This window comes from Anabrus simplex, chromosome 4 (assembly GCF_040414725.1).
Source record: "Anabrus simplex isolate iqAnaSimp1 chromosome 4, ASM4041472v1, whole genome shotgun sequence".
Lineage (NCBI taxonomy): Eukaryota > Metazoa > Arthropoda > Insecta > Orthoptera > Tettigoniidae > Anabrus > Anabrus simplex.
This window is the reverse complement of record NC_090268.1, coordinates 47,964,413-47,988,293: the sequence shown is the minus strand read 5'-3', so window position 1 is coordinate 47,988,293 and position 23,881 is coordinate 47,964,413. Positions and strand designations below refer to the sequence as shown.

The following is a 23,881-nucleotide window of genomic DNA, read 5'->3' as shown; positions in this document are numbered from 1 at the left end:
TTTTATTTTCATGTTATTTCTGGCGCAGAAATCTAGGACATTCTCGCCTTCAGCATTCCTTCCCCCATATCCAAAGGGCCCCATTACCTCTTTATAGCCTGTTCTATCTACTCCAATTTGGGCATTTAGATCCCCTATTATCATAATATTATCCTCTTGTACATGGTCCTCCAAATTCTCAAGGAACTCTTGCTTTTCTTCATCATTACATCCTGTCTACGGAGCATATACTTGGATTATTGTGATTCAGTTACTGCCAAGTTTTACTCTGGCTTTGATCATTCTTTCATTTATATATGTGATCTGTTATGGCTGCAATATCTTTATGTAGCACAAATCCAACTCCATTCTTTGTTTCCTTCTTGTTACCATGCCAGTATAGCTTGTAATCTTCCCTCAGTTTCTTTGATTTCATCCCCTTCCATTTTGTCTCACTCATTCCTAATATATGAATCTTCCTCCTTTCTATCAGGTTGACTATCTCTTCACACTTGTTGGTCAGTGCAATTATATTCAGGGTTCCTACTCTCAGTTTGGTTTCTTGGTAAGGTCTATTCCAGTTGTTATGTCTTTGATCGATATATCTTCTTGCATTTTCAGGATAAGCATCAGCCTTCTTAGGGTCATCATTAGTTCCTGAAGTGCCAGAAGTGGAGTCTTTTTCTGGTATGTTCGATCTGAGGCTTGTCCGTACATTGAAAGCAATCAAACAATTACTTCTTTACTGGCTCGCTGGGCCTAACATATAGAAGGATTTTCTTTTGGGGTTAACTCCCTTAGCCTTTGAGGATCCCTCCTCATCCCACAAGGCGGTGGGTTCCATCTGTACTGTCCCAGAGGATGGGTTGCCTCTTCCGCCAGCTCTGCCGTACCGAATCATCATCTCCACCTTCGCTGCCGTTGAGGTCTTCACCCGTAACCCTGGGCACGGGTTCCGTGATATACCCCACAGGACTGTGTCCCTGTCTAAACTCAGCCATCCTATCACGATGTGGACGCGCCAGGCAAGAATTACTCAAGTGGAGAACAGGGAAGGTGGCCCTGTCTCCCTTGAGCCGGGTTAATGGTTGTATATGGTGCTACAACCAAAGGCTCTTTGCTACCATCTGCCCTAACTAGGTTTCAAACATGTAAATTGGCATGGCTGGACATACATTATGGTTCTGTGTAGATTATCTTTTAAGGCTACTTAAAATTATACATTTAGTGTCAGTCATAATATTTTATAATTTATTCTTTTCTGTTCTAATTAGTTATAGCTTTTACTGGAGCACCAGCTAGCTTTCCGGTACAATTGGAAAATCGAGGGTTACATAAATATCTTAAATGGAATGACATGATACAAGAACAAGCAAACCATTTCATTAAGAATAATTTGCCAAAAGGAGGTTTTGTTGGAATTCACTTACGAAATGGAATAGATTGGGTAAGAATCCTCTCATTTCATTATATTATTTGAATCTGTCTGGCATAATTTTATTGGTATTTTACATTTCATCTGTTCTAGGTTCGTGCTTGTGAACATATACATCAGTCTCCCAACTTATTTGCTGCTCCCCAGTGTTTAGGATATCGAAATGAACGAGGAGTGGCTACTACGGAAATGTGTTTCCCAACTAAAGACACAATAATAAGGCAACTGAAACGAGTTCTGCGTAATAACAATGATATAGCTTCCATATTTGTAGCCTCTGATAGTAATCATATGTTGGCTGAAATCGGAAATGCTCTCAAGAGAAAAGAGGTAAGCTGTTTGGGACATTTGTGAGAAGGTTTCAGATGATGATGTAGAATTAAGAATGCCTAAAAAAAATTGACTTTATAATTCCATGCCCCAAAAATGTATTGTTGATTATGCTTCTTGATCTTCATTTTTGGACATCCTGTTCATTTTCAAATGGTATGGCATTGCACAGAGATATACATACTGTACTTTGATTTTATTATTTTTTAATGTACTATAACTTCTGACTGTTCTTTATGTTCTCTGTTGTTGGTTATGCTGGCATTTTTTATTTTTAGGGGGCCTAATATTTATGTGGCAATCTCAAATTTGAAAATAGGGTTTCCTTGTAATAGTCTTCTAGCCCAAAGAGTGAAACATTTTTGTAACACTACTCTTGCATCGGAAATCGGCCAGAACAAATCTTGCTGCTTTCATTTGGATCATCATCATCATCAGTTTTCCACTCCAGTTGCCTGGGTGTTGTTTACGAGCTCTCTCCACTTCTGTCTGTCCATGTACCACTCTTCTCTCAAGACGACATCCCAGCTGACTCCTCTTGTTCCTATGTCCTCTTTCACTTGGTCCAGCCATCTCTTCCTAGGTCTTCCTACCGGTCGTTTTCTGGCTACGACTGTGTGTAGCCATTGTTTTGCTGTCCTTCTATCTAAATAAAATTATAGGAACATGTTTCGCCCTTTAATTAAGGCCTCCTTTCAAGAATTTCTTAACTACATTCAAGAAAGTGTATAATTTTATGAATATGTGTATTTTAGACTTTATTAAGGCCTGATATTAAGAATTTCATAACTATTGTCAACCATTTCGCACATTTCCAACATTTCCTTCACATTCATATGTAATTTAATTACAATCAGGTATCTGATTAATCAACTTTCATTTTGAGATTAAGACTGAAGATGCCCTTAATTAAAGGGCGAAACATGTCCCTGTAATTTTATTTAATTCATTATATCTTTATATGTATTGAAAAAGTGGAATAAATAAACTTTAATATTTATTTGACTTCATTGTACATTTCAATACGGACCTAAACATGAGAATTATAACATGTAATTGTAGTTTGCTATCCACTTGTTGGGTTGTTGTGCAGGTTTCTAGGCCGTATGTTATTATGGGGGTGAAGTATGATTGGAATAGAATCTGCTTTGATCTTAAGGGATCTTGTTCATTCCAGAGGAGGTTCCGAACTTGATGGTAAAACTGAGCTGATTTTTTAATGTGGTTGTTAATCTCATGCTGTATTCTGTTATCACTTGAAATGATACACCCAAGATATTTATATTGGTCTACTGTTTCCAGCTGTGTACCTTCCAGCATTATTTTTCCTTTCTTCTTCTGCCTGTTGACAGACATAGTAACAGTTTTTGATTTATTTATTGTTAATCCATGTGCTTTCAAATGTTCATTCCAGGTGTTCAGCCTCTCTTGGACTTGGATAAGCATGCTAATTTCTATTTCTAATAATATGACTACATTACAATAATTCTAAACTGTGTTCAGACGTATCATAATTACAATAGGTTATTACTATGCTCAAACATAAATTAAAATTGTCGTTAAAAGTTTAAATTTAGAACAACTACACAAGGATTACACCACAAAGCTAAATACGTAGACTGATTATTAATTATTATTATTCTTTTACCCTACTGTATTCATACAGAAATGAAAACTGCCATTTAGTTAAATGCTGAAATATCAAAAGGGTTACTGCACACAAGGATAGCACATGAATATAGCAGACAAGGAATAAATTTTCAACTACACTTACGTGTATCTTACTTATAATAGGTTCATTAAAACAGTAGAACTGAAGTTAAAACTAGATAATTCATACTTAGTTGGGTTATTATTCTTTTCCTACCTACACGCTAACAGAAGAGAGATTTTTACCCTAATAAACAAATATTATGCAATGGTACAGATTATCTCTACAAGAAAAACTCCAGTTCTGTGAGAAATGGCTGGCTGAAAAAAAAGTACCGCCCTCTTTAGGAATAAGAGAAAGTTGGGCAGTCTCTGGGGAAGTTAGTAGTCTTAGGAAATGTAGAGGCTTATATCTTCCAGCATTAATGGGGAACTAATGATCAGCAGAAGTGTAATGTTTGTTCTCATATCGCCTCAGCAGTCCATAACCATCAGACAAAATTCACTGAAACAATCTCAGTGCTGGCTAATAATCTGTAGTATGACCAACAAATGGCAAATAAGTTAATATGGGAAAGATAGCTGAATCAGAAATTGATGGAACCAACTAGAGGGAAGAATATTCTGTACGTAGTGCTATTAAAACCAGATGTGCTTGATAGAGAAACCGAAGCAATAGATGGTATTAGTGATCACGAAGCTCTTTTTGTCGTAGTTGCGATAGAAAGGAAGACCTTAAAACATGCCTGTGTCGAACGAAATATTTGGTAAACCTGCATGAATTGTCTAGTTTTGACCTGAAAACACCTCCTTCTTCCCCTTTCATCATTATTTCCCTCTTCCTTTCACAGGTCATTTATTATTATTATTCCTTCACTTCACCTCTCAATTGAATGCGATATTTTGGTATATTTTTGAAACTTTCTTTTAATTAGTACTCTATAGTACATCCCTAACTTTGCCAGAATAAATAAAACTTATTATTATTATTATTATTATTATTATTATTATTATTATTATTATTATTATTATTATTAAAACAACTTACAGAGGATTCGTGGTAATGGCAGCTGGAGATGTGAAAAGACTTGAAAAATCAAGAAATTGATGGAACAGAAGGTGGTGATGAATAAAGTATGTCTTTCCTGTCAAATATGTGCCAGTTAGAGTTCCAGTCATGTATGTAATGAGAAATCATATGAGGATATAAAAACAGAAAAGAATGAATGCATAGGGCATTACCAGAAGCATCTGGGTTTGTCGCTTACAAAACTAGTGAAGGGATGAGGTAATAGATGGTAAAGAAAAGCTGATTGCAGCTGAAATTCATAAATTCCTAACCTATTTTGTCATTGGACTCAGAAATGACACAATCATTAAGAGAAGTAATACTGACTACTATATGGACATCTCTTGGTTTCCAATACCAGACCATAGCATGAAAATTACCTTTAAAATCATGACAGACACACTGTCTAATAATGCTCTCACTGCTTAATATGAAGATGTTCTGCTTACTAATGTTGTGAGGAAAATGTCAGACTGAGCAACTTATACTAGCAGTTGAAAAAATGTTTCTGATGGTATGACAGAACAGAAATAAGTCATTCATTATTACCATAGAGTTAGTAAATAATACACTAAAGGTAGCACTGGTGCTGCAGTCGCGTGGGAAGTTGAACGAGAGCACTGTTTGGCAAAAGCTGGATTGTTTGGCGCTGTCGCTACTGGAACTTCCTGATAAATTGAGGTATATCTTCTCTGAAGGAAAATGCCAGTCTCCTGTGCAGCTTATGACTGCATAGAGAGATTCATAAAGGGCATTGGCGCATCATTTCACAGGTATATTTCCACGAAATTCATTTCCGTCTGTATAAAATAATACCTTGCGTGGCACTTAATTGTCATGTGAATTGTCCTACTTGGGCTGACTTCGCGACTAATTCTCCCGTCGATGTGAATGAGATTCTTTGGATCTTACCTTGAAGACTGATTAATGTTTTAGGAAATATAAGGGATGACATTTTCCTTCCACTGATTGCTCATGCCGTTGAAAGCGAATATGCAGAAAAATAATGTGCACGATACCAACCAAGTGGCTGACGGCTTTAGGCCACGTAGCTGTCAGCTTGCATTCAGGAGATAGTATGTTTGAACCCCATTGTCGCCAACCCTGATGATGTTTTCAAATTTTTACTTCAGGCAAATGCTGGGGCTGTACCTTAATTAAGGCCACAGGCATTTCCTTCCCACTCCTAGCCCTTTCCTCTCCCAAAGTCGCTGTAAGACCTATGTGTGTCGGTGCGACGTAAAGCAAACTGGTACAAAGAAAGAAAATAAGAAAAGATATACATGATGACCTGGAACTGTGCTCCGTTTTTCACTTTTTGTGTGTATTTATAGTATTAAAAGCTACTGAATATATTTTCTGTATATACAGTTTGTTGTTTTCCCTTCGTACAATACGTGTAGCAGTTCCCATTCATACCTTACCAGACTTTAAAATTTAGAGTCTAGATGTGCAACACTGTGTTAACATCTGAGTCCTTTACTTTTGTCAATATTATTCCCTTAAATATCAAATAGTTCTATATACAAACATAATAAATTATTGATCGAGCGAGTTGGCCGTGCGGTTAGGGCCATGCAGCTGTAAGCTTGCTTTTGGGAAATAGTGGGTTCAAACTCCATCGTCGGAAGCCCCGCAGATGGTTTTCCGTGGTTTCCCATTTACCCACCAGGCAAATGCTGGGTATGTACCTTCATTAAGCCCACGGGCGCTTCCTTCCCACTCCTAGTCCTTTCCTATCCCATCGTCGCCAAAAGGCCTATCCGTGTTGGTGCAATGTAAAGCAAATTGTAAAAATTATTGTAAGTATATTTTCAGTTCAATCATATCATTTACCACTCTCCTTTTCCATTAACGGAAATCATTTTACAAGTTAAAATCATAAAGCAAATCAAGCATTTCAGGAAATGCTAAATAAAAAACTTCATAATAAGCCGAAACCACAACCGAGTGTCATATTTCCACTTGTAATCGCATTTAGGAAATATTGACACTAATAATAATAATAGCTTTTAAGTCCCACTAACTACTTACGCGGTTTTCGGAAACACTGAGGTGTCAGAATTTTTTCCCACGGGAGTTCATTCCTGTGCCCGTAAATCTATCTGCAAGAGGCTGACTTATTTGAACACCTTCAAGTATAACTGGACTGAGCCAGGCTCGAACCTCTGCCAACTTGGGCTTAGAAAGCTAGGGTCTAAACCGGTGATGGCAATATTTTGCCTACTTTACCCCAAAATCTCGCCAACACTTCTAGGCCTAAAAACTCTCTCATCCGCTTCGTACGAGAGAGGACATTTTCGGTTGTTGGACAGAATTATAGCAAAGTTCCGGCCATTTACACAAAAGATAGCAAAATATACATGCTCTCCTTCTAAACGTATGTTGTTAGAAGACTTAATTCCTGTATTTTTCCTTCTAGGGCTTTCTTTTTATTGGAGAGAAGCATCGCCAATATACTGTAGTATCTGAGAATATTTACACGTAAGAATTTTAAAGTTTATCTATATCCGCACAGTTTTAAAAGTCCCCTATTTACATTGTTAAGTACAGTGGAGTGAGCTTTTTTCCAAACAGCTGTGATATCAACATGGTCCACTCGCTACAGTGATTCTCTCGTAGACAGTGGCGCCAATGCTACCTCTGGTGTAATATTTACTAACTCTATGATTATTACAGTTTGCAGATGGATTCCAAAATACATTTTTGTTGGACTGAATACTCTATGGTCATGTGCAAATGTCTGTTCTACTCCTCAATTGGGGTCCAAAAATAGAAATGTTGTTTTTTGAGAGAGTGCTGTAGATCAAAAGTTCACAGTGAAAGAAGTTGAATAGTCTATGGTCTGCTGCCTTCTTGCAGCAAAGCAGCAGAGTACCCCAGAGCAGAAAATGCAACAAAATTACCTGAGGGGAAAAAAGAGAACAGGTCAGGTCTCAAGCTACAGAAGGTACACATTATAAACCAAAAGATTCTAAACTGTAAGTACAATAGTTATTTATGAGACATCAGAATAGGCCCACTGTGATAAATTTTAAAGTGGTTTTTCTACATTTTAATTACTATACCAGTATCTTCATTAGTGTGTTGTGCATTTCAACTTTCAGTCTGCAAGCTTCTGTGAATTAATTAAATGTCTGCACAACCCTCTGTTTGCAACTGGCTCTGTGGTGTTCTTCAATTTCACACCTCTCATAACTTAGCCTTTATCTCCTCATTCTGACTACCCCCTGCCATTGTTCTCACCAGTTTGTACCAGCACTCATTTTCAGTATTTTCCTGTCTGTTACTTCTAACTTATGAATTAGATATCCTGAGTCCACCTAGCTGTCACTCCTGTACAGCAAAGTCAATCTGAAAACAACCCAATGTAAAGGTAATTAACCTGAGAATTCTCTTCTTACTTCTAGGTAGAATACCATTGATCGCAACTGCAAGCTCACTGCATTAGCTTTGCTACACCTTTGATTTAATTTCACTGAGTAAATGTAGCAATTTTCAGGATTTATTTCTTCTTAATCTATTTTCCCTCCAGGGTCGGTTTTACCCTCGGACTCAGCGAGGGATCCCACTTCTACCGCCTCTAGGGCAGTGTCCTGGAGCTTCAAATTCTGGGTCGGGGATACAACTGGGGAGGATGACCAGTACCTCGCCAAGGCAGCCTCACCTGCTATGCTGAACAGGGGCCTTGGGGATGGGAAGATTGGAAGCGATAGGGAAGGAAGCAGCCGTGACCTTAAGTTAGGTACCATCCCGGCATTTGCCTGGAGAAGTGGGAAACCACGGAAAACCACTTCCAGGATGGCTGAGGTGGGAATCGAACTCACCTCTACTCAGTTGACCTCCCGAGGCTGAGTAGACCCTGTTCCAGCCCTCGTACCACTTTTCAAACTTCGTGGCAGAGCCGGGAATCGAACCCAGGCCTCCGGGGTGGCGGCTAATCATACTAACCACTACACCACAGAGGCGGACTTTTTTTCTTTCTATTAAAATGAAAACTGAATGAATACTACAGTATTAGGAAAATTGTGTAGTTTGTTGTTATTGTTGTTTTGATGTTTTTTGTTACAAGTTTTCCAAAAATTGAAGTATTCTATATGAATACTTAATATTGTATTAGTTTCCTGTTCATTTCGTTTTTGCCTTTCTTGTAGTTGACTACTCACCTTTCTTCTAGGTGAGTAATGTTTGCTACCAAATGTTGTCACACAAAGAGAATCCCTAAGAAAAAAAATACAGTACATAATTTAATGTCAATTTTTATATAGAAGGTAGTGTTAATCATACTGTATAAAAGTTAATGAATCATTAGATTTATGTGTTCCACAAACAGTTGAATCTTTCTACCACTTGTTAGACAAAATCACTTCACCTGACAGCAGCTATAAAAATTTATTTTTATTAATCTGCTAGTACCTTTAGGCAACTAAACACAGTCTGAAACTGTTCATAGTTTGTGTGGGTACTGTCTAGTTAGCAGTCCATGTCTTTTTGTCTGTATCTCTCCTTTCTGTTAATCTCTCAACTCATACGTACCTGCCATTGTGTTATCCATTTTGTATGTTGCTATACAGTTCCTAGTAATATTCATACACTTGGTTTGTCCCTTTTCATGACACAAAAATGTACATGAACTATTATGGTATATTTATTTATTTACATAGTTTACGCCCACATTGGAGCACTTAAATCAAACCCAAATACATTTGCGTTAACAAAGAATTAACTGAAGATTTAGCTTGCATCATCTTCTTCCTTTCCCAAAACCTCTTCATTCTGGCTGACCTGGCTGCCCTTTCTTCATCAGATATGACATATTGTTTGTGTTGTACAGTTTCTAATGACAATCTTATTTGTTTGTTCTTGAGAATCCTTTTTTCTTCTCTATTTTCAATTTGTTTCATTGTAATATTCAGCTCTTCTAAATCATTCTGAACTTCATTATGGTATATAATATAATTATAATAATAATAATAATAATAATAATAATAATATAATAATAATAATATAATATATATATATTTATATATAAAATAATTTAATATATATAATATTAATATCCTGTAATGTCAATTTCTTTTTTTCAACAGATAACTGTTCACAAGCTAGATTCTCCCAAACCCCATGTTGAATTAGCAATACTTGGTCTAGCTAATCATTTTATTGGGAATTGTATATCTTCCTATTCTGCATTTGCCAAAAGAGAAAGAGATGTCCGTGGATTACCATCATCCTTTTGGGGTTTTCCTCCTGAGCGACCAGCTTCACATTCCAGTAGCTCACATGATGAACTATAGGTAAGGGTCACTAAAAGCACTGAAATCAAAAAGGCTCTAACTGTCCAAAATAACGTAACTGAGAGAATACCTTGTGAATGTACATGCAAGGGCGGATCAAATATAAACGGGAATTATTTTTTAATTTATTGCATCAACCAAAAAAATATACTTATAGAGATCACTTTTCTACATAGTGCCCTACCTTCAATACATTCCATCAGATTGGTAAGTTTTTGCTGCCGTCGTGATAGAAAGAAGAGGGACGTGTGCGGAACCTGTTGCGCACAAACTCTTCTACACTTGCATCATCATCGAACCGCTGTCCTCCTAGGTCTTGTTTGAGTGGTCCAAACAAATGGTAGTCACAAGGCGATAAATCTGGACTGTACGGAGGGTGTTCCATAGGTGTCCGATGAATTTTCTTCAGTTTTTCCCAGTTGAAGTGGTAGTATGCGGCCTTGTATTGTCATGGGGAAGAATGACGTTTCAGATCGGCTGCCGGCGTCGCTTGTTGCGATATGCAGCTTTTGCATCATCCAAAATGAGACAGTAATAGGCTGCATTAACTGTCCTTTGTTCGTGAAGAAAATCCACAGGCAAAACGCCTGCAGAATCCCAGAAGAAGGTTGCAAGCATCTTTCTAGCAGATGGGCGTGTTTTGGCCTTGACCGGACCTGATTTGTCTCTTTGCCGCCACTCCATGCTTGCTTCCTTTGACTGGCATGTAATGGTGCACCCAACTTTCATCAGAAGTCACAGTACGACACAAGAAGTCCTCTTCTTTCTCCTCATAGCGATGCAGGAGTCTCTGACAAACTTCCTGGCGTACAGTGTTTGTTCCTGGTTGAGGGGACTAGGAACCCACCTGGCAGACAATTTTCTGAAATGAAGTTCATGTCAGATAATGGCTTGAACACTTCTGTAACTTATTCCTACGGCTAAAACAATTTGCGAAATTTTTTTTTCACCGATCTTCACCAATAATGTTACGAATGGCAGCAATGTTGTGTGCAGTGATGCTTGTCTGCGGTGTCGTTTCATGAGGTTCATTTTCCACAGCTTCTCTTCCTGCAACAAATGATGTTTTAGTCCACTCATACACTCGAGTCTGCGAAAGTGTTTCTTCTCCAGACTGCGTGCGGAGCCGTCTCAAAATTTTGGAAGATTTGGTGCCGTCTTTTGCGAGAAATTTGATAATGATGTGTTGTGCATCAGACTTGTGCACCTCTTGCTTGCTTATGGCGTACTGAGCAACCCAGCTCTCCACCGTCATTCACACATACAAACCCCTTCTTCAGACACCCCTACCAACATCCTGGCAAAGCCCCTCCTCAGAATTATTACTAACAGAAGAGGTACGTTCAAATTTCCGTTTATATTTGATCCGCCTTCATAAATATGTAACTATATCTAGAACTGGTCTAAACAATAGTGTTACTTCCTGCTCTGTTCAGTAGTGATGGGATAATCAAATACTTTTAATAATCGATTAACCTCCATCCGATTATTTAAATAATCGAATAAAATAATCAAATGAGTTCCAAAAATCATTCAGTTGTAGTGATGACATAATCGAATACTTCTAATATTCAAATAACTTCCATCCGATTATTTAAATAATTCAGTTGTATCTTGTAGAATAATCGGATGCACCCTATATAAATTTTTCGGTTTAATTGTGTCGGATGGGTAATCGATTGAAATAAGCCAATAGATGAACTCTTACGAAAAATAGAAATACGCCTTTTTTCCAAACCTATCTCCAAGTGTTGAAAGTTAATGAGTGTATTAACTGTCTTAATAACATATGTAAAATAAAGTTCCTTTTTTAAGTAAAAGTCGTCGTGTGGCCACACAATGGAACTAAGTCCCAGTATTACCAATTGACAATCAGGCAATATTTACCCCATGGCACTACAGCCCTTGAAGGGCCTTGGCCTACCAAGCGACCGCTGCTCAGCCTGAAGGCCTTCAGATTAGGAGGTGTCGTGTGGTCAGCACGACGAATCCTCTCGGCTGTTATTCTTGGCTTTCTAGACCGGGGCCCGCTATCTCACCATCAGATAGCTCCTTAATTTTAATCACATAGTCTGAGTGGACCTCGAACCACAGCTCCTGTCTAGGTAAAAATCTCTGACCTGGCCAGGAATCGAACCCGGGGCCTCGGTATAAGAGGCAGGCACGCTACCCCTTCACCACAGGGCCGGCAATTAGGCAATATGCCTACTTTAATTTTATGCCGTCCGGGTCCGTGGATAAATGGTTAGCATTGTGACCTTTGGTCCAAGGGGTCCCGGGTTCGATTCCCGGTCGGGTCAGCAATTTTAACTTTCATTAGTTAATTCCTATGGCTCGGGGACTGGGTGTTTGTGCCGTATTCAGCCTTATACTTTATCTTAGGTAGGGGCTTATTTTCAAATGTTTTTAAGCAGTTTAATGAGTAGTGCGTTTCAGTACTTTTTGTAAATTTCTGTTTCATATGTGTGCTATATTTTTTGTTACTTTTATAGTAAATATTTGCTGTATTTAGTGATTTTTATAATTATACGTGTTAATATTTTTATCATAAACTTACTGTAAGTTTCATTTCACTGAAGGTTTTATGAAGTTTCCAGTGTGTTTATAGTTTCAAAGTTCCCCATGAATGTTACTGTGGGGTTGTGCTGTATGTGAAGCTAACATTCTGATACTGAAGGTATTTGTATTTAGTTCCTTTTTTCTGTTATACAACAAATGTACGTTAAATTTATATTTTTTGGGTTCCCTAGTTTTGGTATGGTTGAATGTATTTTTGTTTATATTTACAAGTTCTTAAAGTGTGTTTTTTATGTGTTATGATTATTTTTAAAGAAGTATGTGCCTTATTTTATTCTTTTGGATAGCCCAGCATTTGTAGCTCTTCAGTCATTTTTATTTCCTCATTAATACCATCTACCGTTTTCATACAGAAGTGTTTGGACCCAAATACAGGTCGTTTTTTCGGAATAATGTTCTGCAGTATGAGCTGTTTTTAACTTCAAATTCAACTTTACGTGTTCCGAAACTGAAAGGGGAGAGTTTAAAGACTCCGTTTCAATGAGTCAAAAAGCCTAGTTTCCAGTATTATGTGACTTTCAGTCTTGCGATTACAAGCCACGAGTCATCGTATTTTACATAGACTTCGAATAACACCAACATGCAATGACCAGCAATCGAACCCAATCTGTTTTTGTGAGGAGGCAGTGATTACGTCACTGAGCTAACATGCTCCCTCAAACAGTCAATTAATTTATCGGTCATTTTCTTGACAACAGGACAAATCGTTGTTAATTTCATTATTCCTAAGAAACTGTTCATTCAAATGTCTCACTTGATTGTTTCAGTAGAATCATTCATTCGGTTAGAGCGAATAAATGTTAAAATAACCACATTTCGTTTGATTATTTCAAAAGCATTCACTATTCAATTGCCTCATTCATTCGAATGTAGTTTCGAATGAATACTTGAAAAAATACTCAAATAGAAAAATACTCACTATTCAATTGCCTCATTCATTCGAATGAATAATCTAATAAAATTACGTAGTATATTCTATCAGCTTCATGGTCCGTATGGATAGTTTGAGCACACAGGTATGAAGGATGAGAGTTTTCCACCTAATCAGTACTTTGTAAAATAAAGTGTCTAAAATTTAATTACATTAAAAGACAGTACTGGTTTCGACCTGTATTGATTAGGTGGAAAACTCATCCTTCATACTTGTGTAAAATTACGTTATCGATTTTCCCATCACTACTGGTACTATTAATATATGTAATATTTTTATTGATTACTAAAGGACCCGTGCTGCTCCGCAGCGTTTATTATACCAGGTGGTCCACCAGCCCCTTGCGATCCAGTTTTATGCATTTACTATAATTCTGAAAGACATTGGTCTCTCTCCCTAAACCAGGGTAATATAACGAGATGTGTGTTTACGGACTAGAAAACAACAGGGATGGTGAGCGCCACCATTAATTCATTATGGGTACCTCCAATGAACCCGTAAAAAGAGTACAGATACGCAGAACACGTAATTTAAAACAGGAGGTGGATGCACAGAACAGGAGCACTGTACTGTATAACCTGGGAAGTGAGATCCGTATATCAAGTGTCGCAGTAGCTGACATGGCAAGCGGGCGAGGAGATATGTGATAGTGGACAGTGCTCGAGGGAGGAGGTTCGAATCACACATAAGAATTTTTTTACAGCCAGTTGCCTGGGATGTGGTAAGGTTGCATACTTGATAGCTTCCAAAGACTGATTTGTTTATTTTACCCTGTAAAAGACCGTATGTATCGTTGCATATGGTATGGTGCTGGGTTGGACCTCAGGTCGACACACGAGCGGAAAGGGTTAAGCCACATGGTAGGTTTGCCTATAATTGACAACATTTACTTAAAGGTTTTGCTCCTTAAGTATGTACAACTCGTTAAGTACAGAATGTACGGCAGGCTAGGGTAAGCCTTCGCCTGCTGTTATTGGCGTGGTCATTTAGTGATTCGATTTTAATATTATAGAAAGTTGACTGGACTTAGAGACCTAACAGTGCCTGATCATTCACCAACAGATATTTCCAGAGAGAGTAAGATAAAAATGAAGCAAGTCAGTCCAGTAGAATGAACGGACTGGACAAAGCTGTTTTAGTAAACTTTTTTAATATAGAGCAATTCAGAGAGGATCTGAAGGAAATGGGCCTTACAACAGAAGGCACCACAAATAAGATGAAATTGAATACAAAACTCAAGAAAACAAACCTCCGCTTTACCTTTACATGAAACAAACCAACAACACGCATATTTTCAACCGAGGAAAGGGCACAAAGATCGGAGCGTCTGAAGAAGTACTAGGAGGACCTCAAAGCCCGAACAATCTGTTCAAAGAGAGCTAAACGATGAACTGACTAAAGTGATCATATGCGGCCATAAAAGAAGAAGAAGAAGAGCAGTTTCATGTGTGACTGACTGACATTTACAATACACTTCAGCAAGAAAATGTCAATATAAAGGTTGTGATGGTTGTAAATTGAAAATTCTAATAACATGGTAGGATAAAGGAACACTGGGCTATTACAATCATCATCATCCTAAACCATCTCCAAGTTTCCCGGGTGTGGTAGATGAGCCTCCTCCATCTCATCCTGTCCTTGTACCATTCCTCCTCCACCAACTTGTCCCAATCATGACCTCTCAGCAGTACATCATTCTTAACTAAATCTATCCATTTCCTTCGTGGCCTTCCCACGGATCGTCTTCCTTCTGCTTTTCTGTCAAATTCCTTCCTTGCAGCTTCTGTTAACTGGCTTCCTCTTCATGTGACCAAACCACTTCAGTCTCAATATCTGAATCTTATTGAGGAGAGAATCATGTATTCCTACTTCTCTAATTTTCTCATTCCTAATCTTGTCTTTCCTGGTTTTCTGGATCATAGCGCATAGGAATTTCATTTCAGCTGCCTAGAGTTTGGAATTATCTCTATTGGTCAGTGTTGTGGTTTTGAGACTGTATGTAAGAATTGGTGTATAATAGGACTTGTACAATGTCATGTTTGTTTTCATACGTATTTGCTCATCCCACAGCAGGTGTCTTACCTAGTGGTAAAATTGTGTTGCCTTATTGATTTGATTGTTCACCTCATGTTTTGCTAGGTTGTCATTTGATAGACCGCTACCCAAGTATTTGAAAATTGGAACGCTGTCCAGTTGGGCTTCATTTAACATGACTGTTGTTTCTGCTCCTTTCCCATACACTTTCATCACCACCGTCTTGGTCTTACTGATGTTTAAATCATATTTCTTAAACTCCTCATTCTAGCTTTGCATTCTTACTCCCAATTCCTCTTCTGAGTCTCCAGATCACAACATCATCTGCAAATGTGAAGGCTTTGATATCTTCATGTTCTTTCCTTTTCATAGATTTCATTACTACATCCATCATAATAATAAATAGATGTTGTGACAATGAGCTGCCCTGCTGCACTTCTCTCTTTGTTTCAAACCAGTCCTACTTGAATACAACTTCTATTCCCACTATACAAAATTTTCACTTTGTCTGTGAGGCTGTCTCACACTTGAAGTTCTTTCATGCATTGCCAAATTCTTTCCCTTGATACACTGTCGTAGGCTTTCTCAATGTCCAAAAATATTAGAAATAAAGGCTTGTTCTTCTCCCAGTACTTTTCCATTAGCATCCTAATTGCAAATATAAGATCTGTAATTGACCTTCCTTGTCTGAAACCATATTGCTCTTCTTCCAAAACTGGTTCAACAATATCTCTTGATTCTGGTCTCTATTATTTTTTCCAATATTTTCAGGACATGAGACAATAGTGTAATACCACGATAATTAGTACATTTTTGTCGGTTTCCTTTCTTGAACAGAGGTACAATGATGCCCGTCTTCCATTCCTCAGGAATAGTATTTTCCTCCCATATCTTGTTGAGCAGTCTGTAGAGCCATGTGGCTTAAAAATAAAAATAGTACTAAATACTTGGTTCCAAAGGTTCCGTGACTGACTTATATAAATGTCAACTCTCTGTTCACGTGAACATGTTGCTGTGCCTATTTCTCTGAAAGTTTATTTCAAATATTGTTTTCCTAAATATTGTTTGGGGAGGGAGGTTTAAGGTGCTCCTTCATAAAAAGAACATATCTGAAACTCAAATTATAAGGATGTTACAGGTAAAAATGTGGTGTGTGACTGTCATTATGTGACAGACTGACATCTCTGAAATTATACATTTCATACTGAGTTAGTTTACAGATTATAATTCTGTATTCACATTATTTTACTCTTGTTCAATTTTACAGGCATCAGTTTATTGCAACAACAAAAAATGTAATCAAAACACTGTCAGTAATATAAATGCGGTTTTCTCAATTTAAATAGTAAAAACAAAAATATTATCAATTAATAACATAAAAATATTTTTAATATCAATATGTAATGTAGCTGACTAGTGGCATTGATAGACAAGCATAATGTTGTGTTTTAAGTGTACTTAATTTATGTCATAACCTTCTTCACTATCTGTGCATGATGATGAAACACATAATGCAACATCCAGGCACATTTCACTCACACTATGCGAGAAAAGCTGCCTACTGCAATCTTTTAACGTATCATTTTATTGATGGACAGTTTTTTTTATTGCAAAACTTTTGAATCCTTCTCATGGATTGTTCACACGAAAGATGTATATTCTATAACATATTCACCCAATGTGTGGCTAGAATAGCTGAAATATGTTGAAATCGTTTTTTTCAGATTTCTCTTTACTTCATCTATTTCAAACTGCGATATCTACTGAACATTAATTTGCTTGGTCTTATTGCTCAAAACATTAATAAAATCTTCAGAACTCTGTACCTACTTTCCAGATTTCACAGCCACCAACGCTGTTCATTTTACTTGGCCTCCAATCGCATCTGCTGCCCCTTTTCTGTGGTATGATTTGAAAAAGTTCAATTGAATTTTAAATCCAAATATGGCAGAAAATAACGTCAAATTGCTCAGGGTATATTTTTGCTTAAAATAGCTTGCTGCTCAATCAGAAAACAATTTTACTACTTCAGGGTTTGGGACAATCTCCAACACTTCTGAAAACAGTGTTCTTAGGAAAACATCGACTCCATATTTGTCATGTGCTGTATAATCTGGCACGAGAACAAATGATTTCTGAACTTCATTGTTACCCTTTCTTCTGTGCAATTAACTGGACTGTGAGCAGGTGTGCATAGCATTGTGCGCACAGTGTCAGTCATTCCCAGTGCCATAGCGGGAAACTGCTTCACTGTAGAAAAAAATTGTTCAAATACGATTTTGTTGATGCCGAGGTGACGTAGGATCCCGAAAAAAATTTGTCCATCGATTGTTGTGTTGTGTAGACGACTTTTCCTATGATTTTCGTGACTAACTGACCACAATCTGCCCTAAACAAATAAAGTGTCCTTTCAGACAAGTAAGAGAATTACAAAAATTATACTTTATAATAATGTACATACATCATAATCATAGGTAGGGCCCGGAAGTTGATGCCGTAAAAAAAGTTTTTAAAAAGTCCTTAAAGTAATGATCTAAAAATTTGAAAAATGCACTATAAAATGGAGAAAATGATCTTATAATAATAAACTCACCAATATTTCAAAAGTGACATCTTAAGCTCAAACTGAAAAGTCAATCAAAATAGATTTCTAGCACTTAACAAAAGGTTTATGTTCACTTTAGTCTGAGTTGCACTGCACTACGAATGTCAGCATCAGTGGGTAGGGTCTGACACATCCCACTCTGACGAGTCTAGTGTCAGACCTAAGACGAAATGCTGGTTAATAGAGCAAACGCCTGAAAAGCCATACATCTAATTTATCTGATTTTTGATATGCTCTATTGGTGGAAAGATATCTAGTTCCCTCCATGGGAATTTAGAATTTCCATTTGTCATTCTGGTGTCAAATGTAAATGATCTGCGGTTATCAGCCAACAAGTTTTTATATCTCGAAAAGCTGCGTTCAACATCAACTGATGTGATTGGAGCGTACTTGAAGTGAAGAAGGTCGTTTGCTGCTAAATCCTCCACAAGCCCATCCATGCTGTAGTTTTCACCAGAAGGAATGTCTGAGATTTTGCATAATGTTTTACATGATGTAGATATTGATTCCCATAATTATAATGTTTTACACCCGGTGTTTTTGTCCAGCACATTTTTCAGTTTTGATGCAATACCTGCGGCAATTTCGCCACAATTGTTGCTAAGACTAGTTTCCACCAGGTTCAATAAGAAAATGGAATCAACCATTTCTTCACCCGGATTCTCCAACGATGTGATTGTTGCTGTCAATAAGGCGAAATTTGATTTTATGAATGCCAAACTACCTTCAATGTTTGGTTCAGATAGCATGTCCTGGGCAATTTTTATTGCTGCAGCTTCTTCACTGTCAAAACGTTGCACTAACTTGAAGTTTTTGCAATAATACATACACGCGTTTAACCCTGTACCCCAGCATGTTATGATAGGCTGTGGAGGTAATGCAATGTCATGAGCTTCAGCTCTGAAACGTGCGATTCGCAAGGGTGCTTTTAAGAAAACTTTCTTAACATTCGCTATAAGCCTGCCTACACTGGAGTAAAGAGCCCTTAATTATTTACAAACTCTGTGCAGTCCATGGGCAAGGCATGTAACATGGACCATTTTAGAATAGAATGCCTTCAATGAATTAGCTGCTCGTACCATATATGGTGCAGCATCAGTTAAAAATATAAGTACTTCATCATGTTTGATGCCCTCAGGCCACAGGAGAAACATACCACTATCAAACAGTTTTGATATGGTAGAATAATTGGCCTTTTCTAACACTTCGGTAGTCAATAAAAATATTTCACCTGGCGTACGCACTTCTAAAGTTCCGATCACAACGTTGACTATATAACGCCCCATAGCATCTGAAGTTTCGTTGATTCCCATATCTTCTTCCCGCAAGTTTCAGATCTTATTTTGTTTAATGTGTCTTCGTAACACTGCAGCAAATAATTCTTACGTAAAGTTGATTCGTATGTTTTTCCAAAAATCTATGTAATTTCAGGCTGTTGAGTTTATAGAGCGGAATGTTTGCAGATACAAATACATCACACCATTCTTTACTGAACTGTGAGGACTTGCCGGAAATCGAAGCAACTGAAGGCAGTAAGCACCGAATTGCAGGTTTATTTGCAACACGCTGAAGAACACGAATGTGTTTATCGCGACCGATATGTTGCGTTATAGTGAATCTTCTTTCAGCAGCTACTTTAGTTCCACACAGTTTGCAAAACAACATGCTTCCATCGGTAGAAAACACATTGTCACCAAATTCAGATACTAGTTGTTTTAAATGCACTGACACACTCCGTTTTATTTTAGGCATTTTGAAAGCGGCAATGAACTAATATCTCTAGTCGTGAACTATGCGGAACTGAGACAAGAGTATCCACCCCTTCCCCTTTCTACAATGCCATAGCTGACCTTGGTCAACAGAGCAGGTAACATTCCCTTCCGCTACTAACTGGTTTGCGATGAAAACAAGAGTATCTGTATACCTACCCCCATAGCCTTCTGCATCCAAGATATATATTTTACTACTAATAGCAATACTGAAATATTTTATTTCAATATTATAAATTATCTTGTATCAGCTACTAGCTTGTTCTTAACACTGAGAGACGTAACTCCCTCATATCAAACTGTGACATGATTAGATCGGGGAAAAAAAAAGACCTTAAAAGGCCGATTTCTCTAAAATATGACCCAAAAATCTACCAAACTTTAAAAAATGCTCTTAAAAAGGAAAAATAGCAAAAAATGCAAAAAGATGCAAGATAAAAGTGACATATTTGAAGACGGGGTAGCCCAGTCAGAGTTTATATGGGCTTCAGAATTGTTTTAGACAACTCAGTAAAAAGATGACATGTCATCAACATCCTGGCCCTAATCATAAGCAATACCGTTTGCACGTTTCAACTTTATATTTTGGGTGAGTCTCATAGTGATCTCTTTCTCATTCTTTCTTCCTCTTTAATTTATCTTCTAATTCCTTGCTTTTGCTCTTTCAGGCGAACCATTTCAGCGATCCATTTTGGAAAGCAAGTACATTCAACTCGACTTTACTTTCGGCATTGTACTGTAAGTGCAGATCAACATTTTCAAGTAACTGAGCATTTATCTGGAAATAAGCACATTGAGACTGCTTTGCATGTGCGTTCATGACAATTACTATGGATGAACCAGCTACTTCAAATGTAGGCCCATCCAAATACTCCCAGTAATATCGAGATTTATGCAGAGCATTTGTTTGCGCCGACATACCACTTGGCAAAATAAATAATCTGGGGCTGAGAAATTTCCTAACAAAATACATTAATTTTGTACCTACAGACAAATCCACATTAAGGAAAAACTATTTTCCAAAATGTTACAAAGAAACATTACAAAGAATTCGGGCAGTATGTGATAGTGAGAAACTGTGGGTGAGCTTTGACGAAACCACTAACTCAAGTGGCAGGAAAGTAGGAAATGTTGTAGTTGGTGTGTTGAAGAATGACAAAACTTCTTGTGAACATTCTTATTTGCTAGTTGCTTTACGTCGCACTGACACAAATAGGTCTTGTGGCAACGATGGGATGGGAAAGGCCTAGGAGTTGGAAGGAAGCGGCCGTGGCCGTAGTTAAGGTACGGCCCCAGCATTTGCCTGGTGTGAAAATGGGAAACCACGGCAAACCCCCTTCAGGGCTGCCGACAGTGGATCGAACCCACTATCTCCTGGATGCAAGCTCATAGCCGCCTGCCCCTGACTGCACGGCCAACTCGCCCAGTTCATGTCACTTTAGCTAGGTTGTTTAATGAAACCATGGACTTACTTTTGCCAAAAGGTGTAAAATACGACAATGTATTACTTATACTTACTGATAGTGCTGCTTATATGAAATAAGCGACCAAAGACCTTTCTGTAAGCTTACCGAAAATGATACACGTAACTTGCTTAGTTCATGTTCTACACAGGTTATGTGAAACTGTAAGGGCTCAGTATCCTAAAGTGGATAAATTAGTGACTAATGGCAAAAAAAGTCTTTGTAAAAGCACTCTCAAGAATCGATCTGCTTACAGACAAAACCCCAGGTCTTGCACTTCCTCCTCTGCCTATTGTGAAGCGGTGGGGTACCTAGCTTAGCGCATTGGTATAGTACGCAGACAATTTTGAAAGTTTCATATCTGTTGTGAATGCACTAGATAAAAACAACACATCTTCAAATTAAATTCTTCAAGAATTACTGAAAGACAGCTCTTTGAAAAGCAATTTGGCATTTATTTCTGCCAATCTAAGTTTCTTGTGTAAAACCATAGACATATTTGAAAAAATCCACTAACCTGTTGTCCGAAACAGTGAAGGAAGTGTGTGCTATTAAAAATAAATTAGATTCACTCTCAGCTTCGCAGGTACAGGGTCGGTTAGAGGTCAAATATCGAAATTTGTTCTGTAAAAACAGGGGTTTAAAAAATGTGCAAAGTTGCTCAAGTAGTGGAGGGTGCTCATGTTGTTGAATTTAAAGGCGCTAGTGTTCGTGACATTCCTCTCTTTAACTGTGCACATCTGACGTCCTGTGATGTAGAGCAATCGTTTTCATAGTATAAGAAGTTCTTCAGAGGTATTTGGCATGCATTTGTGATGGACAATTTGGAGATGACCTTTGTTTTTCTCTGCAATTCTGAGATTACTTCTAGCAACTGATATTCCACCGTGTCATTAGTGAGTACGAACTGGTACAATTTTTTCGAAGATGATAGGTTGTTTTTGCTATAGTTAAACAGCACATTACCGTTTTTGTAAATACCATAATATCTATTCTGGCACATCAAAAATGAATATGCCGTATTGTACTTTTCCACATACAGACATCCATTTGCTTTAAGGAGCACGTTTGGTAGCACCATATTTTAATTCAAAACTTTATATTTATTTACCTCTTGAATGCGAGTGGTTGTGTGATATTTAGAGCAGAATATTTTAAAATTTTTATCAAATATTTTTAGGTTTTTGGCACATAAAAATCCACTCCCTACTACGCTTTCCCTGCATCCAGGATGGGTCACGTAAAAGAAATCATGACCAGACTCTCAGGGTTCATGAATATATAAATATATATGTAATATTTCATCTATCAGCTGAGTTGATAGATATCAGAATCCGACGTATCATTGGATTGCAAGAATACTCTATAATTCAACATTAGCTTACACCATTATAGAAAATTTTAAATAAAACTTAATTTAAATCTTGACTACTATTGTTTATTTATCTATTAGTTTCATGTCGGTATTAATGGTTAATATACACAATTATAAAGAATCAGAACCTTCCACCTAATCAATACTTTATTGGTATATGGTTACTAACCATTGTATACCATGTGTATACTATTATTTATTGAAAAATAGAAATATTGGTAAAGGAAAATGAAATCATGAAGTTAAAATTAAAAATTAATATTTGACCTGGTAGCTTAAAATATTTGTTATTGATCACTATTATCATTTCTCACAATTGAAATGTGCTATTATCTTATCTTCATACAACAATCATAAAAAAAAAAAAAAAACTGGCAAAATCTGCATGGGAAATCAATGGTTACTTTAATATATTACATTTATTCATATCAGTTAATGTTAATATTCTCAGCTGTTCTTAGGACAAGCTATTAAAATAAGATTTATTAATCTTTGGTTGGATTATCTCAAGATAGGGTTAGAGTATCCCACTATAGGCACCGTGCGTGTCGCTCTAGCGGCCGGGCGGAGAACAACACGTGAGGCAGACTCCAGACTCGCTGTAGCTGTTCTATTATGACTGAGCATATAGTTACTCCGATAATAATAATAATAATAATAATTTTGTGTGGCTATTTTTAGCCGAGCGCAGCCCTTGTAAGACAGACCCTCCGACGAGGGTGGGCAGCATCTGCCATGTGTAGGTAACTGCGTGTTATTTTGGTGGAGGATAGAGTTATGTGTGGTGTGTGAGTTGCAGGGATGTTGGGGACAGCACAAACACCCAGCCCCCAGGCCATTGGAATTAACCAATGAAGGTTAAAATTCCCGACCCAGCCAGGAATCGAACCCATGACCCTCTGGACCGAAGGCCAGTACGCTGACCCTTCAGCCAACGAGTCGGACGTTACTCCGATGATAATGGCAGAGAAAAGGAGATCAAACGCAATTGTTGTGTTGTTGGATGTTCCAATACTTACGCAAATACAGGAAGTGAAATACAATTTTATTGTTTTCCAAAATGAACGATAGAAGTGGACTGAAGGAGGCGATGGATACAAGCAGTTAACTAGGCGAAGTAAGTAGGCCTAACATACGTATTGCACAAGTTTGCAATAAGTTCAGTTGATCCGATTTAATTTAATTTTGGTTTTAATTTTTAGCATTGATCACTGGCAACCTACGACTTACTCAAGAATATGTAGTGCACATTTCATCGGAGACAGAAGATCTGAGACACCCTCTAAGTCCAGCCTATGTTCCCACAATATTTCCGGATGAATAGAAGAGGAATGCGTCGCCGGGACCCAGCTTACTGTGCTTTCACA

The 23,881-nt window shown here is 37.6% G+C and overlaps 1 protein-coding gene across 3 annotated transcripts in view; it reads left to right on the top strand.

Moving 5' to 3' along the window:
- The window catches only part of O-fut1 (O-fucosyltransferase 1), a 96,182-nt gene that overhangs the window by 43,041 nt on the left and 29,260 nt on the right, over positions 1-23,881 (top strand). Inside the window, exons 5-8 of one of the 3 annotated variants that reach the window (XR_010859772.2) lie at positions 1,254-1,426; positions 1,508-1,744; positions 9,554-9,760; positions 20,345-20,414. Coding sequence is in view for 2 of the 3 variants with exons in the window: in XM_067145056.2 (XP_067001157.2) it covers positions 1,254-1,426; positions 1,508-1,744; positions 9,554-9,760 (617 nt within the window). In the remaining variant the exon portion in view is untranslated. The remainder of the gene's footprint in view (positions 1-1,253; positions 1,427-1,507; positions 1,745-9,553; positions 9,761-20,344; positions 20,415-23,881) is intronic. The other 2 variants (XM_067145056.2, XM_067145057.2) reach the window with 2 other exon arrangements.